General features: G+C 34.7%; 4 protein-coding genes across 17 annotated transcripts; 1 reads left to right on the top strand and 3 right to left on the bottom strand.

Moving 5' to 3' along the window:
• Positions 1-1,248: 1,248 nt before the first annotated feature.
• Positions 1,249-8,660, bottom strand: LOC105644762 (Protein kinase superfamily protein). Of its 11 annotated transcripts, none has more exons than XR_016320084.1 (10): positions 8,501-8,660; positions 6,348-8,380; positions 5,725-5,860; positions 5,483-5,571; positions 5,188-5,299; positions 4,995-5,101; positions 4,484-4,896; positions 4,272-4,346; positions 2,714-2,796; positions 1,249-1,629 (listed from the first exon to the last, which is right to left on the bottom strand). XR_016320084.1 is itself a non-coding variant. In XM_089719165.1 (7 exons), the coding sequence occupies exons 2-7, from the start codon at positions 8,096-8,098 to the stop codon at positions 4,797-4,799; spliced, it is 2,295 nt and encodes a 764-aa protein (XP_089575291.1). In that variant the 5' UTR covers positions 8,099-8,380; positions 8,501-8,660; the 3' UTR covers positions 4,419-4,796. The 11 variants fall into 11 exon arrangements, 2 of the variants coding, with proteins under 2 accessions (XP_089575291.1, XP_089575292.1); XR_016320085.1 differs by having other exon boundaries at positions 1,249-2,796; positions 4,484-4,662; positions 4,734-4,896; XR_005179162.2 differs by having other exon boundaries at positions 1,249-2,796; positions 4,272-4,353; positions 4,536-4,662; positions 4,734-4,896.
• Positions 8,661-8,861: 201 nt separating this feature from the next.
• Positions 8,862-12,661, bottom strand: LOC105644764 (Remorin family protein). Of its 2 annotated transcripts, XM_012230229.4 has the most exons (5): positions 12,535-12,661; positions 10,807-11,725; positions 10,625-10,706; positions 9,762-9,973; positions 8,862-9,199 (listed from the first exon to the last, which is right to left on the bottom strand). In XM_012230229.4, exons 2-5 carry the CDS (start codon positions 11,601-11,603, stop codon positions 9,178-9,180), a joined length of 1,113 nt encoding a protein of 370 aa, XP_012085619.1. In that variant the 5' UTR covers positions 11,604-11,725; positions 12,535-12,661; the 3' UTR covers positions 8,862-9,177. The 2 variants fall into 2 exon arrangements, with proteins under 2 accessions (XP_012085619.1, XP_089575293.1); XM_089719167.1 differs by lacking the exons at positions 8,862-9,199; positions 12,535-12,661 and having other exon boundaries at positions 9,615-9,973; positions 10,807-12,444.
• A 2,203-nt stretch (positions 12,662-14,864) lies between these two features.
• On the top strand, positions 14,865-19,724 carry EMB2421 (FAD/NAD(P)-binding oxidoreductase family protein). 3 transcript variants are annotated; one of them, XM_012230235.4, is made up of 11 exons: positions 14,865-15,156; positions 15,711-15,793; positions 15,879-16,014; positions 16,361-16,748; positions 16,857-16,904; positions 17,209-17,383; positions 17,691-17,803; positions 17,890-17,986; positions 18,203-18,422; positions 18,759-18,912; positions 19,023-19,724. In XM_012230235.4, exons 2-11 carry the CDS (start codon positions 15,718-15,720, stop codon positions 19,425-19,427), a joined length of 1,812 nt encoding a protein of 603 aa, XP_012085625.1. In that variant the 5' UTR covers positions 14,865-15,156; positions 15,711-15,717; the 3' UTR covers positions 19,428-19,724. The 3 variants fall into 3 exon arrangements, with proteins under 3 accessions (XP_012085625.1, XP_012085624.1, XP_012085623.1); XM_012230234.4 differs by having other exon boundaries at positions 16,255-16,748; positions 17,691-17,748; positions 18,256-18,422; XM_012230233.4 differs by having other exon boundaries at positions 16,255-16,748.
• Positions 19,716-22,818, bottom strand: LOC105644766 (Acid phosphatase/vanadium-dependent haloperoxidase-related protein). Its single transcript, XM_012230232.4, has 5 exons — positions 22,290-22,818; positions 20,865-21,021; positions 20,709-20,759; positions 20,485-20,577; positions 19,716-20,066 (listed from the first exon to the last, which is right to left on the bottom strand). The coding sequence occupies exons 1-5, from the start codon at positions 22,433-22,435 to the stop codon at positions 19,989-19,991; spliced, it is 525 nt and encodes a 174-aa protein (XP_012085622.1). The 5' UTR covers positions 22,436-22,818; the 3' UTR covers positions 19,716-19,988.
• Positions 22,819-23,006: the final 188 nt, after the last annotated feature.

The following is a 23,006-nucleotide window of genomic DNA, read 5'->3' as shown; positions in this document are numbered from 1 at the left end:
ATTAAGTTAATTAATTCATTCTGTCGTATGGTTAAATTAATTAAGTCATCCCAGCAGTTTGATAATATTAATTAATGATATCTGAAGTTTACCTTCGTCAAACCATTTGATTCGTTTTCTCCTCATTTTTCCATTGAAACCTTAAAAAAAAAAAAAAAAAAAGACTAAAGTATTACTACACATAAGAAGAAAAAGACTAAACTAGTTTAGGTTATTTACTTTATAACGGAATGACAGTTAAATTTTAACAAATTTATAAGTTTAGGTTATTTACTTTATAACGGAATGACAGTTAAATTTTAACAAATTTATAATTGAAATACTGCAAAAACGGTGGATTTTTTTTCATAAATATTCTTACTGTTACTGTGGTCCTACATTTCATTAATTGTAGTTTGTAATGGAATATATAAATAACTTGTCCTCTTGAATGTTAATACCTAAAATTCAATCTCTATTATTTTTATTAAAGTTAACTCAATGTATTTTTTCTTTTTCATCTTTTTTCAGGTAGCTCAAGTCAGTAAAGTGACACATTATGTTGATCATTCTTTTTTTTAGGTGACTATCAAATAATCAATATATACTCTGACTCTTTATTTTCCCTCAACAACAAATGAAAATTCTAACATAGGTTTAGTTTAGTCTTTTCTTTTTTTTTTTTTTTATGAAGGTTTTAATGAAAAAATATAGAGAAAATAGATGGAATGACTAAATGATTTGACAAAAATAAACCTTCAGATCATTAATTAATATTGTTAAACTGCAGGGATGATTTAATTAGTTTAATCAAAACTAGATGAATTGATTATTTTCTCTTTTTAAGCATCGTAAGTGATTTAATAAAGGTAAACTTCACAGACCATTGATTAATATTGCCAAACTGTAGAAATGACTTCGCGAACCATTAATTGATATTACCAAACTACAAGGATGACTTAATTAGTTTGGTTAACCAAGCTAATCATTTTCCCATTAATTAATTATAATAACGTGATTAGTGTTGGAGTTAGAGTAGGATTGGTTTGGGTTTGGTTCAGGTCTTAATTAAGTTGGAGAAGACTTGTTTCCCTTGCAACCCTAATCCTAGATGAAATAGGGTTACGGTATCTTTTGGATTTATTTCTTACAAAATGGGGATTCAAAATGCCAATCTTACCGATTCTTTATTATGAAATTCCACATTATGGCATCGTGAAGGAAAGAAAAAGAGCAGCAATACTTTCAACTGATTATTCATATTCAGAATAAATTAAGCAACATTCAGTTTTTTTCTTCTAATTATTTATTTATTATAACTATTTTATGATTCCCAACTACAACTTCTGCAACCTTTTTCAAAATCCCAAAATCTTGGCCGCGACTTCAATTACATACCCAAAAGCAGCCTTTCTTTGGAAAAAAAAAAAAAAAATAGAAGCAATCAAAAACAAAATGCAATAGCCAAAATCTCTACTGCCTTAGACAGAGATTGTAACTATAAATAAGAATATATTGCAAGGCTAGGAAGAGAATACATTGTAGATGTTGATTCATTCAACAGCAACTATGGAAATGGCATTATTATTTAATATCGTAAAAAGAGCATCGATGCATCCTTTGCCAGCTACATTTAGACAATTGCACCTTCTGAAAAAAGGTGACAACTCCACTATAATTTCCCCGCAACCATTAATGAACTTTGGAAGCTTAATTTCATGAATAGTCTCCAATAACTTCAGGCTTTTTGCACTCATATTTCTCATCATCAAAACAGAGCTCAAATAAATTAAAAGTACAAACATAAGTTACTAACATGATATAACCCAACCAAAAAAAAAAAAATCTTTACGATCCATGTCCTGGATATGGAGCTTGAATGGCCATGATAAAAATTACAGATAACACACAGCCAAAATATATCTATATGCAATTGCAAAATGCTGACAAACTGCACAAATTTGGTGGCAAGCTATGGATGTTGTTTGGTCTTATAAAATCAGAGCATTACCTCCAACGATGACAATCAGGCCATGTCCTTTTCAACAGGTTGAAACATTCAAGTTATAAATACATCCAACAACAGCTTCAAGCCTTTAGTATGTTGACCAATTTCCAAGAGTCAAGATTTATGCTCAGTGCATATACATCAATTTTTCAGAGCAAGCTGGCCAAACCCTGTTTATTTCAGCTACTAAAGGATTTCCCGTTGAACTGTCAATTTATTACTAATTCAAAATCAAAAGCATCTCTTCAAAAATGATAGTGGGAAAAATATTTGCATGATCATTTGTTTGCATCCGCATCTTACACTCATTAACCACATCTGAACTTTCTTTCAATTAATTGCTTCAAGGCATCAGAGTTCTGCCCGCGGATCACAAATAATACGATCCAATATAATTAATAATAAAATGTCTTAACCAGCCACATCCCCTACCCTCACTATAAAAAATGATTCATCCTATCTGGATCCATGTATAAAGTAAAGCTATCTAGAGATAGTAAACAAATAAAGGGTTGAAGAATTTAGCATATCAACACTAAATTCCCAGGATACCTTGAAAAGCACCCAACAAAGCATGAGAACTATCCAATTCATTTTCAAAGTTACGAACATATGCCACAACAGTATATAAGAAAGCTCAAGCTCAAGATCCCAGCACTAAAAGTTAAGCACAGGGAAATCAATTAAATAAACACGCATCAGAACAAACCAAGGTATGTATAGTACCTCTATTGAGCCTGAAGACAACTAATTGAAAGTTCTATAAAATCCAGTATGCAGGTAACCTCCTGAACCTGCTTGCTTTGATACTGCAGTGACATCCACAGAAAATATCATAAAAAGGTTCTGGGTGGTTAAAGTCTCAATTTCGCAACATATAAATAAAGAGGGGGAAAAAACAGATGTGGAAAAAGGCAGAACTAAACATTACTTTTTGTCCAGCATGTTAATCATCAACACAATCAATGAATTCAATTCCACATAACAGGTCACTGACCAGAATAAAATCGCGAGTCGAAGTTCACCATATAAAAATTATAAATCTTGAAGGCAAAAATAACAATTTCATCTTTCATCAAAGTAATTCAGTTCTTCAACACATCATTTCACGCCATCCATAGAAACCAAACAACATATATTACCCTAACTCCTTTTGTGATAATGCTGTTCCAACTCCCCCCACAAAAAAAAAAAAAAAAAGGAATGATTAAATAAGGATCGGCATTATAATCCATATTAAAAGCACAAAATATAAAATTCATGAGACCCTTCAATAGTGATATCACTTTCCTAGTGTAGAAATTGTTGAAGCAGCAATAAGAATTAAAACTACTCAAACAAGCCAAGAAAAAGATGTAGGACTCCACAATTCTACTAAAAATTTCCAATAAAATTAGCCTATGCTTATATAATAAAGTAAAAGCTGCTGCATAATCATCAACTCATAATACTGATGGCTGCCCTTCTCTTTTCGAGTTTATCCAGTAGATGTTCAAGATGTACAATTATATTCAAGTTTTTGCATTTTCGACCTCACCATTGAAGGATCCAACACTTGGAACTTGACTTTTGTGAAATTCAGTATATCAGTCCTTTCATAATCAAGATCAAGTTCTTTTTAGTTAAAATGACTTTTTTTTGCCCCTTTTTTTCTAGATAATAAAAGGACCAAATTATTGATAGTATAAATTCAAATTATTGGATTTCAAAAAAAGAAAAAAAGAGGAAAGAGAGAGAGGAACGCAGGCGGATAAGGTCGGCATCAAACAAGAGGTAAGTGAAGCTTTAATTAATCCAGCAAAAATTTCACAGTAATAACCAATTCCACTACAACTACAAATAGCGATACATACTTAGACTATGAGGTTAAACCTAAAGTCATTAAGATAATATTATTAAATAATTTAATTTGGTGAGGAATCATTATTATTACAAGATTATCTTAAGCGCATACAAAAAAAGTGCACAAACAAATAGAAGTTGAAAAGATGGCATACTGCCAGCCATTGGGCAATAGTATCACTAGCAGACTAGAACTTCAAACTGTAAGCACATCTATGAGATCATCATACACTTTCCAGAAACCGGTGTAGAGATTCTTTTTTGCATTTTCCACTTCTTTTTACTAATATTTGAATTGTATAAAAGCTAGGGTACCAAAAGACAGATGAACATCTAATCAGCAATCTAACACCAAAATGTCAACATAGGCATAGCCCATAAGGAATGGAAACAATAATCCTGATCTGGGATAACAACCACAGATATCAAATAAGTAAATTACCTTCAGCATTCTATGGTTACTGTCTATTTCTTCATCAATGAAAAGCTAAGAACGTCTCCTCCACTTCACACCAACCTTCTCTCTTGCAAACACAATGTGAATATTAAAAAAATTGAAAAACTGATAGTGGAGTGTAAATCCATAGAGTTCTAAACTTCAAAACCAAATTTAATAGAATTGTTTACAATGTACCAATGAAATATGTTACATACAAAAGTTCCAGCTGAAACTGATATTTTAAGATGAAAGGCCATTATGCCACACCTTGCAATGCAATCAGTGTCACAGATGCATTTCTATATGTTGATGAAAGCTGGAGGACAAAGTTAACCTGCAAATTAGCTGGGTGGCAGGAGACAAATAATTTCTCCACCCAAATCACCACAAAGTCCTGCTAAAAAAAGTATGAATGATCGTCTGAGAAACAATTTTCGCAACTTCCTTCCAATGGATATCCCTCACCTCAACTTCATCCTGTGTCAGTCATGTGGCAACTAGAGTACAGAGATTAACAGCCAAGGCCTGTTAACCAAACAAACCGCCGGTACCTAGCTCCCCTTGTTGCAGCTCCTTTCTGCGCTGCTCTTCTAGAGGATCTGGGCTCTTCAATATTCTTCGCAAACGCCTAATTTTGGCAATTTTAAAGAACTTTAATGAATAAACTTCAATATGAATTAAAGAATAATTACTTCAAGCTAATTCCTCTTTACAAGGACAAGATACCTGTCTTGAGCATGCTGAGCAGGAAAAGTAGGCATAAAATCTTTGGATTTGGGAAGAGGAACTTCACGAAACCACTCATGGTTTAGAGCATCTTCGGCAGTAATTCTCTGTAAGAAAATACCATGGGCTGTATTAAGTTTGCACAACAGTCTAAAAACCAAAGACAACATCATGTATAGTGCATATTATCTACCTTCTCAGGGTCATAGGTTAGTAGTTTGTTCAACAAATCAAATCCAGAATCTGAAAGAACTGGTGATCCAGTGAAAGATGTTGCCGGGAATTTCTTACGCAGTAGGTTATACCTGAAAGGAACAGGTCAGCCATTTAGTACAAAGAAAAAATGAATTTCGAAACTGCGTCGCCAATGAGGCCAGATACCCAGACCAGAATCACCCAGCTGGAAGCCTGGGAAAACAGTGGCAATAATAAGAACAATTGGAGTGGAGAATATTTGGAAAGTAATTCTATTACAAATTGATACTTACTGATGCTTAACAAAGTTGACCTTAACACCAGGCAACTTGGAGAACCCAGGCCAGATTGACTCATTTGGTGTACCAAGAGTTCGGAAAATCTGCAATCCAAAAAAGGGAAGAAAATATGACCCATGACCTACAGAGGAGCAATCAGGATGTTGAGCACCCCAAGAACTCCAATAGATGGCTGAAGTTCAAGCAGAAACTAGTTTTGCAAAGTATACCTAAACTTTCTTTGGCAATATATTTACCTTGTCAAGTTGATCAAATTCTGTTTTCCCATTGAAAAGCGGTTCCTTTGATAATAGTTCAGCCATAATACAACCTAACGACCACATATCAATTGCAGTTGAATATTGTTTGGCTCCCAAAAGAAGTTCAGGCGCCCTGAAAAAATATATTGAGAACATAAAAAAAACTAAACAAGGCAAGTTGATCGCTTAAATATATCATAAAACATCAGGCATACTAAAGACTAAATGAATAAATAAATAAATAAATAAAAAACAAATCCCTATATAATAACAAGCAGAGAAGAGGATCCTAACATTGAAGTTCGACAATTCCTAAAATTATCTGACACATGCATGGGAAACCCAAAAAAAAATGAATGGTTCTATGAATGCATAGCTTCACAGAGTCAGAAATTCAGTACTACTTGTATAATCATTAAATGATGATTAACTAACCAAGATTCTCTAACCCAATAATAAATAAGAAATAATTTGGAATCATTGGTTACCTCAACAAGAGAAAGAGACAAACTTCATTTAAATGAAAAGTGACAAATCCAGGCAACATCAAACAAATTGCAAAAGGTTCAAGATACTGAATATGCCAAAAAATATAGTAGTATATCTGCAATGCAGCTCACCTGTACCAAAGAGTGACCACCAAATGAGTATATGGTTTCAATGGACTCCCATATTGACGAGCCAACCCAAAGTCACATATCTTTAACTCACCCCGATTATTTAAAAGCAAATTTGATGTCTTTAAATCTCGATGAAGGACCCAATTATCGTGGAGATACTTGACACCAGCCAACAACTGGAGCATTAAGCATTTAACTTCACTTTGACTAAATGGCTGCTTCATCGATTCCATGAGACCCCTAAGATCATGCTCCATATATTCCATCACCATAAAAATGCTATCAAGATTGCTGCCTACCACAACTTCTTTTACATCAACAATTGAAGGGTGATGAAAAGAAAGAAGAATGTTTATTTCCCTCAAAGATGTTAACGGAAAACCTTCTCGTTCTTTCTCCATTTTCACCTTCTTCAATGCTACAATTTCCCCAGTTTTCTTGTCTTTAGCTCTATATACAACTCCATAAGTGCCTTCATCTATCTTATTTAGTCTCTCAAACTCATCTACACTTCTGCAGCCTTGAAGCATGTTTATACTTCTTTGAGGAGGACCAGCAGATTCTGGTGTTTCATGAGAACCATTATCATTCTCAGAATCTGCATCAGAATGGCTATTGCTACCGTCATTTTCATCATGTCTATCATCGATCTCCATGTAGTCATCCTTATCAGTACCATTACCAGAGTTAGCATCCCTACTCGATGACCTAGCATGAGTGTCTCGCTCATCAGAGTCAACAGACCTCCCTCTAACTCCATCTGAACCTTCTCTCTTAAAGTCTCCAAAGTCAGGAGTAATTGACCTATTGCGTGCTCTGAAATCCAGTGCCTCCAAATAAGGCATCTTTCTTCTTCTTTTAGGCATTTCCTGATCCTCTACAATTTCACCTTCATCGACTGGAGAATTATTTCCAGCAGCCCATCTAGAAGACGATATATTCCGCGTTGGCACATAATCCTCATCATCTATCAGCTCAGCTTCATTATCATGGTCACTAACCAATCGATGCTCCTCTAAAGGTAAAGAAGCCAATTCTACTGGAGACACAGACTCAGAAGATCTACCTGACCCTTTAGCCACTGAACTGTTGACTGGAGAAGATGAATGGAATTGCTGGCTTTTACTACTCTTAGATGGAGATATCTCTACACCTCCATCTGGAATAACATTAGGTGACTGACGATATGCCCTAGGGAGGGGGGGTGGTGGAGGGAGAGTTGTCATTGCTGTAGAAATCCTACTTTTTGAAGAATTAGTCAGTTGTTTATCATCCCTATCCCAAACTATAGGAGAAAACTTCCTCTTCTTCTCCACAGGAGTCTGAATCCCATTTTCAATTCCCTTTGAAACCTCACCATCTTTGTTAACCTGTGATTCGGACTCTATTACATCATCTGATCCACTCTCACTAGACAATTCACCAGGCTCCCTATCCATGGTTCTAGCAGTAAACCCACATCTCCGGGGTCCGTGAGCACCACCAGTGCCACCACTACTACCCGAATCGCTCCTACTAGAAGAGGAACGATACCCACCATTTGCCACTTCTCTCTCCTTAATATCTTTTTGTCTAAGCCTACCCCTATCTCTCATATCACGAACTCTACCTCGTTCATTTTGACGATTACCATTCCCAATCCTATCATACTCCTCTTTAGAATAAGCAAACTCCTTTCTTGAATATTCAACATCAGACTCACGTCCCCGAAATTCGTTATCGCGATAACCTCCATGTCTCCCAGCCGCCATATATTACAACAAAGGAAGCAAGCTTCACAATATAAAATCCTAATCCCAATTCAAATCCCTATTCACCTCTTTATTACACCCTAAACCAGCCAATTCTTTTCAATTTTTTATAAAAAAACAAAACCCAAAATTCAATTCGAAACAAACGTCAGATCTAGCAGCAAAAACCAAAGGAAGCAACAAAGTAGCAACACAATCAATTTCAGACCCTCGATTATTGAAGTACTCAGCTCGAAACTCCCTCGAACGATTAGTGATTTAAAAGATACAGCGAGGGGAACCCTAGAAATTGAAGCAACAAACAGAAAAGGTAAACAAAAATTTTTTTAAAAAACCCTATAAATTGAATTAACAGAGAGAGAAATCTCTCGATGGCGTTTATAATGGTAGATTAAGGCTTACCGATGAGAAAGAGAAAAGGCGGCGACGGCGGTTCGAGAGAGAGAGAGAGATAAGAGAGCGATAGATAGATATTCAACTCGACCCCTCGATCCAAGAGAGAGAAAGAGAGTCGAGACTGTCACCGAAAACTAGCGTTTAAGGTCGCGTGCTATCTCCAAATCATTGCTTTTTTTTATTAAATTTATTCTAAACGATTCGTCGCTTGACGATAGTTGATATTACCTTTATACCCCCACAGAAGATTGTTCTATTATTGAATCGCATCAAATTCCAATTTCAAAGCCAAAAACCGAATCTATCCCCTAACAACGAAGTTCAATGGTTTACACAAAAAAAATTCAAAAAAAATTCAATTTCAAAATTTCTGTTCACACCATGATAATTATTTATTACTATAGCACACCATAATTCTACATTTAATGGTAATTTAAAAAAAAAACTCAATATCCAATAATGTCCGCTAATTCTACTAATTTAAATTGACATAAAATAAGAATACGAAGAGAGTTTTAACTCGAAATCCAATGAAGCTCCGGTAATTCTCTCGTTGAAGGGTATGCCTTTTTAGACCGAGTTCCAAATTTAAAGGGCTCTGTACTTACGTTCAGCTTGACATTGATATCAATTATACCCCACAGGAGATCAAACATTCTTCTCATGGGCATTCTATTTCGTTTTCACATTGTCGTTTGAAGCACCCTACACATAAAAACAATTCTCAGCATAAACGGCAAGCCCCTATTCAATATATAACAAAACTAAACAACCCGTCGTTTCAGAATAGCATATTTGGTATGAACCTCCCTCTACGGTGTTAGCTCTTTGCCTCTTTTGCAGGCTGATACAGCCAAAGTTGGGTATGTTAGAGCTTAGTCTTTCCTTTTGTTTGTTTTTTTTAATCTCTTTGATGTTTTTTTTTTTTTTTTTCAGAAAAAAAGAAAAGCTTTTTCGTTGTCTCAGAAGATTATTGTACGAAGAAAAGAGTAATTATGGAAGATAATATGTTTAATGACCACATTTCATAGTACTACAATGAACTTGTTTTCTGGTATTGCAAATTATGCAACTCATTGAAGCCCTTTTAATTTCCTTTTGTGAAGTGGAGAGTCAAAAATTTATTAGAGGAATGCAGTATCAGAATTTAACTTACAAATTAATGGATCCACAAGTTCAGAGATATATCAGAAAAGGGAAAAAGAAACTGACAGAAAAATGGTTATTAGAAGATATGTTATATGGAGACATGAGGCAGTGCCGCTACCAGCAAACGGAAGGCAACTTAAAGGAGAAGGAGAAGGAAGAGGGCAAGTGACCGGTCCTCCTTATATAATCCGCTCTTTCAGCAGTTTTTACAGCTTTTTCATTCATTTTGGCCTCTGCATTTGCACGCTTCTCTTCAGCTACTCTTTTTGTTGTGGCAAGTTTGCTTGCTAACCTTTCTTGTGCGCGAGCTTTCATTCTCTCGGCCTTCACCTATGAAAAAGATACCAATGAGGTCAAATTTTATCTGCAGACTAAGTACCAATGCTTTTGGACTAGTATTTGACTCAATATGGCAAAACATTGTGGCTATTAACACTGTTTTTCATTAAAAATTGCTCAACAACCGGTACAAGCACAGGATCATTTTCAGTTTAGATACTACAGTTTTATTTTTCAAGTTCAATTGCCAGGATTATAGGGACAGACTACTTACTGAACCTAGCAAGCCTAAGCGGTCAAAGACATTATCATGCATCAATTATTAGCAATACATGGTAATATGAGTCCAAGGAAACAAGAAAGGATGTGTGCATATAATTATTGATACAAGTAAAAGCAAAATTTCAGATTAAGGCATGTGTATAATTCTCCTAATACTGGTTTGATGAATTTGCATTTGGAGTGGCTCAGAAGTATAGTAACATAAGTTAATTTCTTGAATTTTGGAGATAGAAATGATGATATTTTTAAAAATGTCGACAATTCTAATGATATGTTGGTCTTCAAGCATTGTATTGAAACATTTCTGAACCCTACATATTGTGACATTGCAAATAAAGCATTTGATAAAAAGCAACAGATCCAAACTAAACAAAAGCAAAGTGTCATTGATCAATCTTCAATCTTGAATATAAAGATTACCTCCATTTTCCTCATTTCCATCTCTGCTTTCCTCCTCTCATGATTTTCCCAGGCTTGTATCTTCACCTCTTCACGCTTATACCTACGAAAACAAAGAATAGCCAACCTTAACACATAAACATAAACAGGTCATAATGCAGTTGCAAAATGAATGCCATGTTAGCAAATAGTTAGTAGATCACCTAGCTGTATATTTGGCTCGCTCTGCCTCGTCCCACGCCATAGCTCTTGTTTCTAAGGGATTCAGATTTCTTCCTTCATCTAAATCCTTATTTTCAGGTATCTTAGATCCACTGAGTTCTTCTCCATGGCGTCCTCTGGCAACAGAACTTGGATCAACTCTGCTTTCAGTCGATGCTAACCCCGTTGGATAGCCCTGATCACTGCCTTGCTGCCCATGCTGATTCCTTATTGGGGTAGAGGATCCTGAAGATATAGGGCTCCTTGCTACTGGAGTTCCAGCTCTAATAGGAGTAGCTGTTCTTGAAGGCTCTTGGCTAGCAATAGGGGTCATCTCAGTCCCCATATCCCTAACACATATTGATCTAACAGCAGATGCAGAAGAATTCTGCACTGGCTTATTGATTCTCCAAATGGACTCATCGCAATCAACTTTCTTGGTTTCTACTTCATAAGGATTTTCTGTTGACCCATTTGTTTGTTCTCCTACAACTTCATCTTCTCCACTTGAATACTCTTGTTCTTGCTGTGGAACTGGAGCTATAAGTCTTCTATCATCAGCATTTGAGTTTCTTGGCTTGGATTGGCTTTTATCTCCACCTCCTCTTGACAAACCCACTAACCATTTTTGTGCATCATCCCATTTGGATGGAGTTGGCTTGCCTAAAGCTGTCCTATGATGAGAAGTGCGGTTAGCTCCTCCATTACCTTTATGAAACTCAAAACTTATTCCATTGGCAGTTGAAATCTCCTGAATTGGTCCGTGATTGTAGCACCCTTTATCCTCTATGGATCTCATTCTCAAACAAAACCAAGCTTCTTAATTACCTGTTAATAATTCACAGGACTGTGTGTGACTGCAATGCAGAACCCCACTTAGCTTTCTACGTCAGTAGTTGATGAAGAGTCTCAAATTCATAACTGTACAGAGCAGATCCCGAGTAAAGCAAAATGGCCTAGATCCTACAATCTTGAAATCTAAACCTATATATATAGCTAACGACTATATATTTCTATATTATGTATAGCAATAAATAAAAGATCTAGAGACAAAGAAAATGGGCCACTATTCATTCCCTTGGAAAATCACTTTCAGCTCTTAACTTGAACTGTAACAAACAAAAATCACATTTATTTGGTTAAAACCTAATCAAAAAGATCGCTATCCCAGTTCAATCTTCTCAAGTGAGTACATTTATCAAACACATAGTACTCGTTAAATATCTATCCCACTCTCTTTGTAAAGCAATATAAAGTCTTGTTTTACAACTGATAAAAACACATCTTATTACTTGTATTCAAAAAAAAAAAAAGCAATAATACCCAACAGGAACTCTCATAATATCTCAAATTTACTACTTCACAGTAGCTAGGGACCCATGTGCAGTACTACACGCAAATGGGTAACTAATTTTCTTGCATAAACCCAGAATGACCCACGCATTAAAGAGGAGAAAGAAAGAGAAAACAGGGGAAATAGAGGACAAAAAAAAAATAATGCTTATAAAAGCCAAAAAGCTGAAACCATACAAATGGCATTAAATTAAAGCAGAGAACCCGTCAAGGGCTTCATGATTGTCTAATTAATAGACTAATTAGAGAACAGAGAGAAAGAATCTATTATGATTCCAAAAGGGACAGAAAAAAAAAAAAAGAAAAAAAAAAGAAACAGTAAAACAAGAGACAAAGGTTTTGCAGGAGAAAAAGTTCACCTACAGAGATAATAATACCTTAAACCATGAATTTTGGAGACAAATGCTGGATGCAAAAAACCATAGATGGGAAAGTTCACAGTTCAGATCCATTGAGCATTAAGAAAAAAAAGCTAAAACTAAACAAATAACCAGCCAACATGTATTCCAGTAAAAAAAAAAAAAAGTATACACAAAAGTATACATTTTTACGTTGAAACTTGCGTACACTCTGTATATTGCACCCTTCTTTTTTCCTTTTTTTCCTTTCTTTATTAAACCACAAAAGGATGAATCTGTTAATTTTTAAAATACGGTTGCCTCTTTAACGGTAACTGAGACGTGTAACACGTGGACGGTACAGATGGAACAAGAGTGTCAGGTGATAGGAAGGGTCTCTGACCTTTTCACGTGACTATGATGGGCTCTGTAGGGTACAATCTTGGGTTAAGTATAATAAATTCACTGGTTACTGTAAAAAATGTGGGATGCCAATTTGACCAGTTTAGGAAATTATGATATGAATATGATCTATCAATCTACAACTATAAAAATGTGTATTATATATATAAAAAAAAGGATTCACTTGCTTACACCCCACTATATGAATCTCTCCATGAATTAAATTAATAGAATAATTATTTTTTAAATGAAGATATTTGTAATTATTTAGCACAAGAAAAATAAAATGAGAATAATATTTATTTTTAAAATTTTTAATTTCATTAATTTAATTTACAAATAGATTTATAAACCGGGCTTAGGTAACTTTTTTTTCATATATATACTTATTATTAAATTATGCTTTAGTTTTCGTAAATAAGTTTAATACAATAAAAATAAAAAAAAATTACGGTACGATTTATGTGGTTTGAAAAATACAATTAGTTTATTTCTGTCATGTAAAACATGGATTAAAACATCATTATAGTTTACTTGTATCAGACTATGAAGTCATTTCGTTTAATTTTTTCATCTTTTCTATTAAGTATCTGATGAAATGATGAAAATACTCTTTTTATTTTTAAAAACACGGGAATAGATTAGTTGTATTTTTAAAACCATAGGAATTGCTTTGTAATTTTTTTATGTAATATTTTAGTATATCTCATTTGACCTTAGTGTTTTCGTGTTGACTTAATGGAAAATATACAAAAATTGAATATAATGATCTAATAATATAATAAAAATAAACTATATAGATAAATTAATATATTTAAAAAATAAAAATAAAAATATGTACCGGTTGTATTTCACAAACTACAAGGATTATATCATAACTTCTCCGTAAAAATATAAATGAGTGGGTGAGGTGGCAATAACGGTGGGGACCAGTCTCAGTATGCTGAAAGGGACCACATGGGATGTCTTGGGGCCTACCACAAGGATGAGCAGTAGCCGGTTTCTTTCGGTTAACTAATCTTAATAGTTAAAGAAAAATAGAGTGAACAAACCTTTAATCCGATTTCAACTTCGGTTTCCATTTTGTAAATATATATGTAAATTGAATATTCGATCACAATTTCCTTTCCATATTTGATTTAATAATTCAAAATTGGATAATTAAATTGAATTTGTCTTTCATATTTGATTTTGCAATCAAAATTAGTTAGTTTTTATTGATTTTGGTTTTTTTTTCCCCTTTTCTTGAACATAATCGATCAAAATGTAAACCGATTCCAATTTGGTTCTTATTCAAATCAAACCTGTGCTAACTGGCCATACACAGTGGGTCAAATCTTTGGGAGTTGTGGTCATTAGCTACATGTGATGTTAATTAATAATTAATCAACATCTTGCTTTGCATAATTAGTCTTTATCATCTACCATAAATATAATCATTTACATCTTTTCAAGAAACGTTGCGTAGCATTTTGGCTTATACATAAAAGGAATCCACCTTATTTGGCTTAAGTTTTTTTTTTTTTTTTTTTTTTTTCTTTGCTTCCGATATTAATCCAGGACTAAATATCGACTTTTTTTCTAAGATAATTATAGTAATAATATTACTTATAATTAGAAATGTACAATTATATGAGTAATAAGTGGTACGGATAATAAAAATTTGAGTCCTCTCGATTATAATTATTTTTACTAATTTGGTGAGTCAACGAGAGATCTACTAGAGTTGTATAACCCATACCGTTAGGAACAAATTATATTTACTAAGTAAAAGGTAAAAAAGAAGAGACAAGTAATAATTAAAGTAAAACCTCAAAAGATTAAATAGTAATTCTCCATAAAATAATTTCTCAAAATATAGAAAATCCAGTCCAATAACTAGGCCCAATTCGATCAATCCATCATCATTATTGGAAGGCCCATTTAACTCTAGAAAAAGAGAATCCATTTCAACAAATGCTGGGTGTCTTTTCTTTTACCTTCTTTTGTAGCTCACTAGTTCATCGAATCGTTATGTTTTCATGAAAGTTAGGAACTTTTCCTTGTCTGGGTTCATGGGTGTTTCAGGGCTTATCAAAGGGTTTAGCAGCATCTACAGAAATAAATCCAGAACCAAACCATACCCTTTTCCCTATAGCATTCAATGCAGAGCCTTATCGCACTTCCAAAATTTTAATACCGACGATTCAATACTTCCAGTTTTGATTGTTGGCGCAGGACCCGTCGGTCTCGTTCTCTCTCTACTTCTCACTAAATTAGGTATTTATATCATCTAATCTCTTGTTTAATCCTCATTTATTTATTTATTTTTATCATTTCTTGATACTTCTTCTGGTTAGTGGTTACTGTGAAAGTCTTCAAAAGGAATGCTTTAGATTGTTATGTTGTTGTTACTTTCAAAGTTGTGCACGCATAGAATAACAAATTTTGTTTTTATGCTAATCATTTGGTAGAACTTAGATAACAAATTTTGTTTTTATGGTATATCATTTGGTAGGACTTATTCTTCATGATCTGCGTGCAGTTTTAGTAATAGGTGTTTGACGTGTGGTATCAAAGAACAAGTTTAATTTTTGCTTATTTGCTTATGAATTTCTAAACAGCTTTCACAAGGAAAGAAATGACCCCAGGATCTTCGTCTAGTTTTACTGCCAAAGAATGAACTTAGTATTGCTTTGATTTTTCTCTTTTTCCCCTATTCTTCTACAATTTAACTTTTGTGATTTGAATTTTATCGAACCGTGCATTCACACCTTTCAGTGCACTTGGAATCAATTTATAAAATATAAAATGTGCTTGATGGCCTTGAACAGGGGTCAAATGTGCCATTTTGGAGAAGAACAAGGCATTTTCGAACCACCCACAAGCACACTTTATCAACAACAGGTCTATGGAGGTTGGTTTTCTTATCTGCTATTGATGTACAATGCAGTGGGTTGCTAAGAAGGATTAAAGATCCATTGCAATGTTTTGGCTGGCAGATATTTCGCAAGTTGGACGGCCTTGCAGAGGAGATCCAAAGGTCTCAACCACCAGTAGAGTTATGGAGGAAGTTCATATATTGTACTACTTTAACTGGTCCAATTTTGGGGTCAGTGGACCACATGGAAACTCAAGGTTTGATTGAATTTTAGAATATACAATATTGCCATGTAAAACGCAGCTTGATCTTGGTCGCAGGCTGTGTAATCTAAATCACAGGACATATTCATTGCCTTTGTCACTATCTATGCTAATGTTTGGAATTTCCCCAAGTTACAGGAGTATACTACTGAAGATAGTTAATATTCTTTTATGCCATTCATGATCTTTTTTCTTTTAATTGAAAAGAAATTCATTTCTGTTGTCAATGACCAGATTTTGAAAAGGTTGTGAGCCCAATATCAGTTGCACACTACTCTCAGTATAAATTAACTAGGTTATTGCTTAAGAAGTTAGAAGATCTGAACTTCAACGTTTATAGACCAGGAAACCTGGAAATCATGGATAATGGCCTACTCAGGGGAGGAGAATTGTTAATGGGACATAAGTGTATTTCGCTCAGTGCCACTGATCAATCTGTTGCTGTAACTGCTTCTCATATTGTGGAAGGAAAGTATATGGAGAGGAACATCCATTGCAGTATTCTTGTTGGTACAGATGGTGCTGGAAGTACAGTACGGGAGCTTGCAGGGATAGAACTAAAAGGGGAAAAAGACCTGCAAAAGCTTGTCAGCATTCATTTTTTTAGCACAGACCTTGGACAATACTTGCTCAACCAGAGGCCTGGAATGCTGTTCTTTATTTTCAACACTGAAGCTATTGGGGTTCTTGTTGCTCATGATCTTGAGCAAGGAGAATTCATATTGCAGGTATACAGTTTTTGAGAAGCGCATAATACATTTATATACTTTGATGTGCACTGAAGAGGGGGTACTAACATTTTTTTCTTGCTTTTCTAATTGTTTATTTTTTCACAGGTGCCCTTCTATCCTCCTCAGCAGAAAGTTGGTGATTTCAGCCCAAAGGTACTTTTCTTTCACCATAGATAGGCTTTCCGGATTGGAATAATTTCATTGACCTCTTCAGGAATTTCCTATTTTTGATGACATCCTCAATAGTTTCCTTAATGTGATCAAGCATGAAGGAATGAAGTACTTTTTTTTGGTTGATAATAAAGGCTTCATAGTGCTTTTTGCTGAAAAGATGATGGCAAATTAACATTTGCAATTATAAGATTTACTTTCTGATGTACCAAAAAAAAGAAGTATGTCAAAAAGGATGTCTGATCCAATTAACTAACTGTTTCTTTGAAGGCTCAATTTCTTGTAGATATGCGAGAAATTAATTTTCAAATTGGTTGGTAGAGAGCTGTCAGACATTAATGTCATTGAAATAAAGCCATGGGTGATGCATGCCGAAGTTTCTGAGAAGTTTGTGAGCTGTGACAATCGAATAATACTTGCTGGAGATGCCGCACATCGATTCCCTCCAGCTGGTGGTTTTGGTGAGATACCATATCATGTGCAGTTAATAAAAGATCTACCTCGTTTTTATCCCTGCAGCTTGTGCATATTTGTGCCATTCAGCACTTTGCAGACTAAGATATATATGCAGGCGGAGAATGATCAAGCCTTCTCCGCAGATTTTTCTTTTACCTCTTTCCTGATCCTTGCAACAGTTGTATTAATTTCAGTGTTGCATGTTCTGCTAAGGAAGATTAGGAGTCACTAGCTGTGGTCTATGAACTACATTTTGGTGAATATTCCCCACTATAATAATCCAACAAACTCAGGATACACCCTTTATTACAGGAATGAATACTGGCATTCAGGATGCTCATAATCTTGCCTGGAAGATAGCTTCTGTCATGTATGGTATTGCACCATCATCGTTAATTCATACTTATGAAATGGAACGTAGGCCGGTATTTATTTCATCTTTGAAATATCATTCTTTGTGCATATTTATTTTGAAGTAATATGGATCCTTGACCTCCAGCATCTTTTCCAGATTGCAATATTTAATACAGCACTTAGTGTCCAAAACTTCAAAGCAGCTATGGCAGTTCCTGCTGCTCTTGGTCTTGATCCATCTATTGCAAATTCAGGTAACTAATACTGCTGTTGCTTCGCATCTTACATGGTTTTTATAAGTAATTGTGTTCAATCCCTTCTTTGATTGTTGATGAAAAATAAAAATAGATTATTTATTTTCCACATGATACCAGTAGTTTTGTTTTCTTTTCTAGCCCCCTCGTTTTAGCAAAATGAAAACAGAAGGATTATTAGTGACGTTGCCTTTTTCATCTTATCTGGCTTTTCAGTGCATCAAGTTATTACTGATGGTCTTGGTTCCATTTTACCGTCTGCACTGCAGCGGGCAATTTTGGATGGAATTTTCACCATAGGTCGTGCACAGGTCTCAGAATCTCTACTAAATGAAAAAAATCCACTAGGGTCCTCAAGGCTTGCTAAAGTTAGGCAGATATTTGAAGATGGAAAAAGCCTTCAGCTCCAGTTTCCTGCTGAGGATCTTGGTTTCAGGTATGACACATCAATAATTGTGTTATAACTGTACTTTCAACTCCATATGCTGCAGCTAAATCACTCTCAAAAATGTTTTTTAGCTTAAAAATGTTTTCTAATAGCTTCTAGCTCTGTATGAAATTTCTAGTGTTTTTTAAGTATCCTCAAATTTAGTACTTGGACTTTTTTTTGTTATGATATTTATTCTTTAAATATTGATCATGAGACATTCACATAAAGAGAAGATTTACAAGCAACTATGAACTCTAAATCTTGACGTTATCTTTTTCCATTTTCAGGAGAAATAGGGAATTTGGCCAATTTAAGGAATTTTATATGTTTATCTTATTTTAGGTACCTTGAAGGAGCACTTATTCCCGATAATGGTAACACAGAGGGTGTTATGGAACAACCCACTGGCCGTCGAAGGGAATATATACCTTCAGTAAATCCAGGATCAAGGCTGCCCCATATGGATGTCCGGATATTATCAAACCTATCAAGTGAGGTGTGTAGTTGTTTTTGATAGGATGCCAAGTTTCAGTTTACATATTCATGAGTAGATTTGGTGTCTTTTTATGTTTATCTGAATCTAAATAGGCTAAAAATGTTTTCTAGGTGACTATTTCTACACTCGATCTTTTGTCTGGGGATAAAGTTGAGTTCCTTCTCATTGTAGCACCACTTGAGGAGTCCTACCAACTTGCTCATGCCGTGTTTAAGTCGGCTGAGGAATTCAAAGTTTCTGCTAAGGTTTGTGTATTATGGCCTGCTGACTCTGTTGATGAATCCCAAACAAGGAGCAAGAATGCATTGGCACCTTGGAAGAATTATGTAGATGTTGTGGTAGTTAAGAAATCTTCAAATCAATTATCATGGTGGAGCATGTGCCAAATGACCGACAAAGGAGCAATTTTAGTTAGGCCTGACGAGCATGTTGCTTGGCGCGTGAAGTCAGTTTTTGACAAGGATCATGTTGCAGAGATGAGAAGGGTTTTTTCTGCTGTAATGGGGATGAAATAATCAATATAAGAAAACCTCACTTATAAGACTTAGCTCGTGCATTTGAAGGATCAATCTTCTCTGAGGGCAGTAATTTCATGGATGCTACATATAATTGATTAATTAATTCTTTTGTTGTCTTTATTTGTTTTTCAGATTTGACAATTAGATCTCCTCTCTCGTGAAATAAGATAATTTTGGAAGAATTGTGACAAAACTGTTACTCACAGGAAACAGTCACTGATGTATTATCAAATTGTGATTGCCAATATAATGTTCAACAGTGCTACCATATTTACACAGATATAATTGCCTAAATTCCTGTATTTCTCATTGCAATTTGCAATTTACGTTCAAGCTTAGTAGAGTAACAGATATGACCACTACAGCAGCATTTACTGCAATCAATCAAATTATATCTTGAAATGCTACCATAAGAATGAACATAGGGTAAATTTTAGTGGAAGAAGATTCTCAGTTAGGGATGGGGCAAATTCATTTAGGGAACCAATTTTGTTCACAGGTCTCCAAATTGTGATTCTGTCATATAGTTGATCAGATGGCTGCAATTTTCCTTGTGCATCAGCTTTGATTGTTTGTCATTGTAATAAAATGGCCTATAACTGCTGTCACAATCCCAAGCAAACTACCAGCAATAACCTATCATTGAAGAACATTATCGAACAATGAGAACAAGTAATCTAACATTTCCAAAATTATGTGCATAATGAAAAATATAGAATCTAATCTACAACTTATGCTCTAATGCACAGATTGTTATGGGATTGTCCCTAAGGTTGGGAAATGAGTTTGATAGGTAGATTTTCCGACCTACAATATCAAGTTGCCTGCATTGACATTGTAAGAGAAAACTAGTAGGTAAAATAAGCATTTTCATTATTTACAAGTTTCCCAGTTTCACTTTTGAAAGCTAAATGAAATTACTTCCTATTTCTGGTAAAGAACAATTTGGAGCACCATCATTTAAGTGGTAGCAATTGTTTATACAAGAGGGTTGATCAACAGTGATAAACTTTCTCTATAATTATAACAATTTCCTATTTAATAGTATACAAACCTGAGGAGGAGTGTGACCAAGAAGTTCGCGCAGAGGTCTGCTTTCAGCCAGGGGGTGCTCAGCAGGAAGCTCATATACAATTTGATTCAAGACCTGAAGAACGGCCAGTTAAATACATGAAACCCCGTGCATATGCAAATGGCATAAAAATATAACTCACCGCAAACACTCAAATAATGAAATTAGCAATAATTGGAGAACACAAGAAAAAGAGCAGGTGAAACCTCAGCTTGCCGTCCAGCCTGCAGTCTTACACCAGTTGCATCATACATCACCTGGCACCAAAATTCCAATGTAAAATATTATATTTTGGGAAATATTTGTTAATGTGGAAAAACTGTATGAACAGAGAAGAATCACATTAGATGGAAAAATCTTACAACACATGCTAAGATCAATGCAGTAGCAAACAATGGTCCTCCAAAGCCTTCCTGGAACCCGATGGCCATGGAAAGAGCCATAACAGTGGCAGAATGAGAAGATGGCATTCCACCAGATCCAATGAGTTGCTTGAGATCCCATCGCCTTTCCTTATACCTACAAATCTAGGAAAGCTTAAGACTCTTAGGCTAAACTAACGAATAATTAGAAAATTTGGCAACAATTTCCCGCCAATACTATAAACATGCATAAACACAAATACACACACAAAAAAGAAAAAAAAAAAAAAAAAAAAAAAAGGCAAATGAGAAGTGTCTCATGGTTCCCTCTGCTGAAATTCTAAGTTTTGATTCAGTTCATAAGGAAAAGATTGACTAGATTACTGAAGAGTTAAAAGGCCAAATGTCCCAGAAGTCCAAAACTTTAGTGTATTCAATACTAGCTCCCCTTTCAATTGTGCAATTATATCACTAGCTTTGGGGTGTTAAGAGAATCATATCTCATTTGTGCAAAAACTGGTTTCACTTGTAAGTAATGTAGCATGTATATTTTGATACGTGCAAATGTAGCATCTAGCTAGAGTCATTAGAATGTCTACAATCTACATGTTATATCATGTGCAAATAACAAAGCATTCAAAGAAAGGTTAACACAAAGCATCCCTCAAAGTTAAGATACAATTGACATAATTAAAAGCAGGGTTAAAACAGACAGTCTGCCACAAACATTTTAAAAGTTTAGATTGTTAGGTGATTTGGCCAAGAGTCAACTCAATATTAAACTCCTGCAGTATCTCATTTCATTATCAAACTCACAAGTCAAGAAGATCCACCAACTGGTCAAGACACCCTAATTATCCACAATCAGTATGTTATTTCCCATAGTATTTTATCTGTCTGATTAATCAGGAAATCAAGTGGGCCCATTGTGTAGCACTCCCTCTCCATTTCATAATACTCTCATCACTCTCCAGTCCATCCTAATGGAACTTGAACCTTGGATATAAAGGAACGCTATCTGGATGGCCTGGTAATACTTAATTAACCTAGTTGATTGCTGCGAAAGATAAATTTATAAATGTATTTTCATTTCTGGTTCCTAAAGCAAATGAATATAGTATGTGTGTGTATATATATATATATATATATATATATAACAAATATATTGAAGCAGTAGATACCTAATAAAGAAAATAGTAATTAAGGCTTATTTTGAATTGACTTTAAAGAATGGTTTATAAACTAAGTCACATTCATTTCAAGATCCAGCTAAAGATTAAAAAAAAAAAAAAAAGAAAAAGAAATAACCTCCATTGTCATATTGAGTGACAATTCAGAAGCCAAGAATCGAGAAACACGACACCCCGATCCCAAAATATTATCTTAAAAACAAAATAATGAAAAATGGGAAAATACAAGTATTACCAGGAAGTGAAGAACTTGATAAATTGGGCAATAGCGAAGGCAACAAGGGCAGCAATGAGAGGATAATTTTTGTAAATAGATGACCCAGATGAAGAAACCGAGTTATTGACAGATAAACCAGATTCAGCACCCGCCATCTCCTCCATCTCTAAATCAAAACTAAATTCCTTTCGAGAATTCAAGAATTCTGCGTTACTGAGGAAAATAAAGATTGATGGGTATTGAATATTAATAAGATGAACAATGGATTGCAAAAGAATGTTTCTTTTTCGGTTTTTATTATTGTAATGAGAGCTTAAAGCGTTATAGGAGGCGAGGAGTTTGATTGATTGGAAGAAGAAGAAGAAGAAAGGAGGGTGAGGTGGGTTCTTCAGGTTATAGGAGTTATAAGGCAGGTTCTGGGTGGCATCTTTGTTTGTTTTCTGTTTGGGTTCTTTATTTCTTGTATGTGTTAACTAACGGTCTTTGCTACTCTCTTTCTCTCCTTCTCCCTCCCAGTTTCCCTCAACTGAATATGCCTCCTTTCAAATTATGTCTCGAATATACCCCTAACGCACTGTTTAGATCCTTCTAAGTTCTATCCATCGTACACCAGTTTTTTTTTCTCGGTCAAATGATAAAAAAAATAATGACGTATAATAAAAGGAAGGAAATGATTAGATTGCGTGCTATTAGTTTTTTAGAACTGAAAATTAAACCAGTAACACTATTAATTAA

The sequence above is a fragment of the Jatropha curcas genome, chromosome 3 (genome assembly GCF_041381405.1).
Source record: "Jatropha curcas cultivar XTBG-Jc1 chromosome 3, XTBG_Jcur_1.0, whole genome shotgun sequence".
NCBI lineage: Eukaryota > Viridiplantae > Streptophyta > Magnoliopsida > Malpighiales > Euphorbiaceae > Jatropha > Jatropha curcas.
The sequence above is the reverse complement of the archived record's forward strand: the minus strand, read 5'-3'. Positions and strand labels throughout refer to the sequence as shown.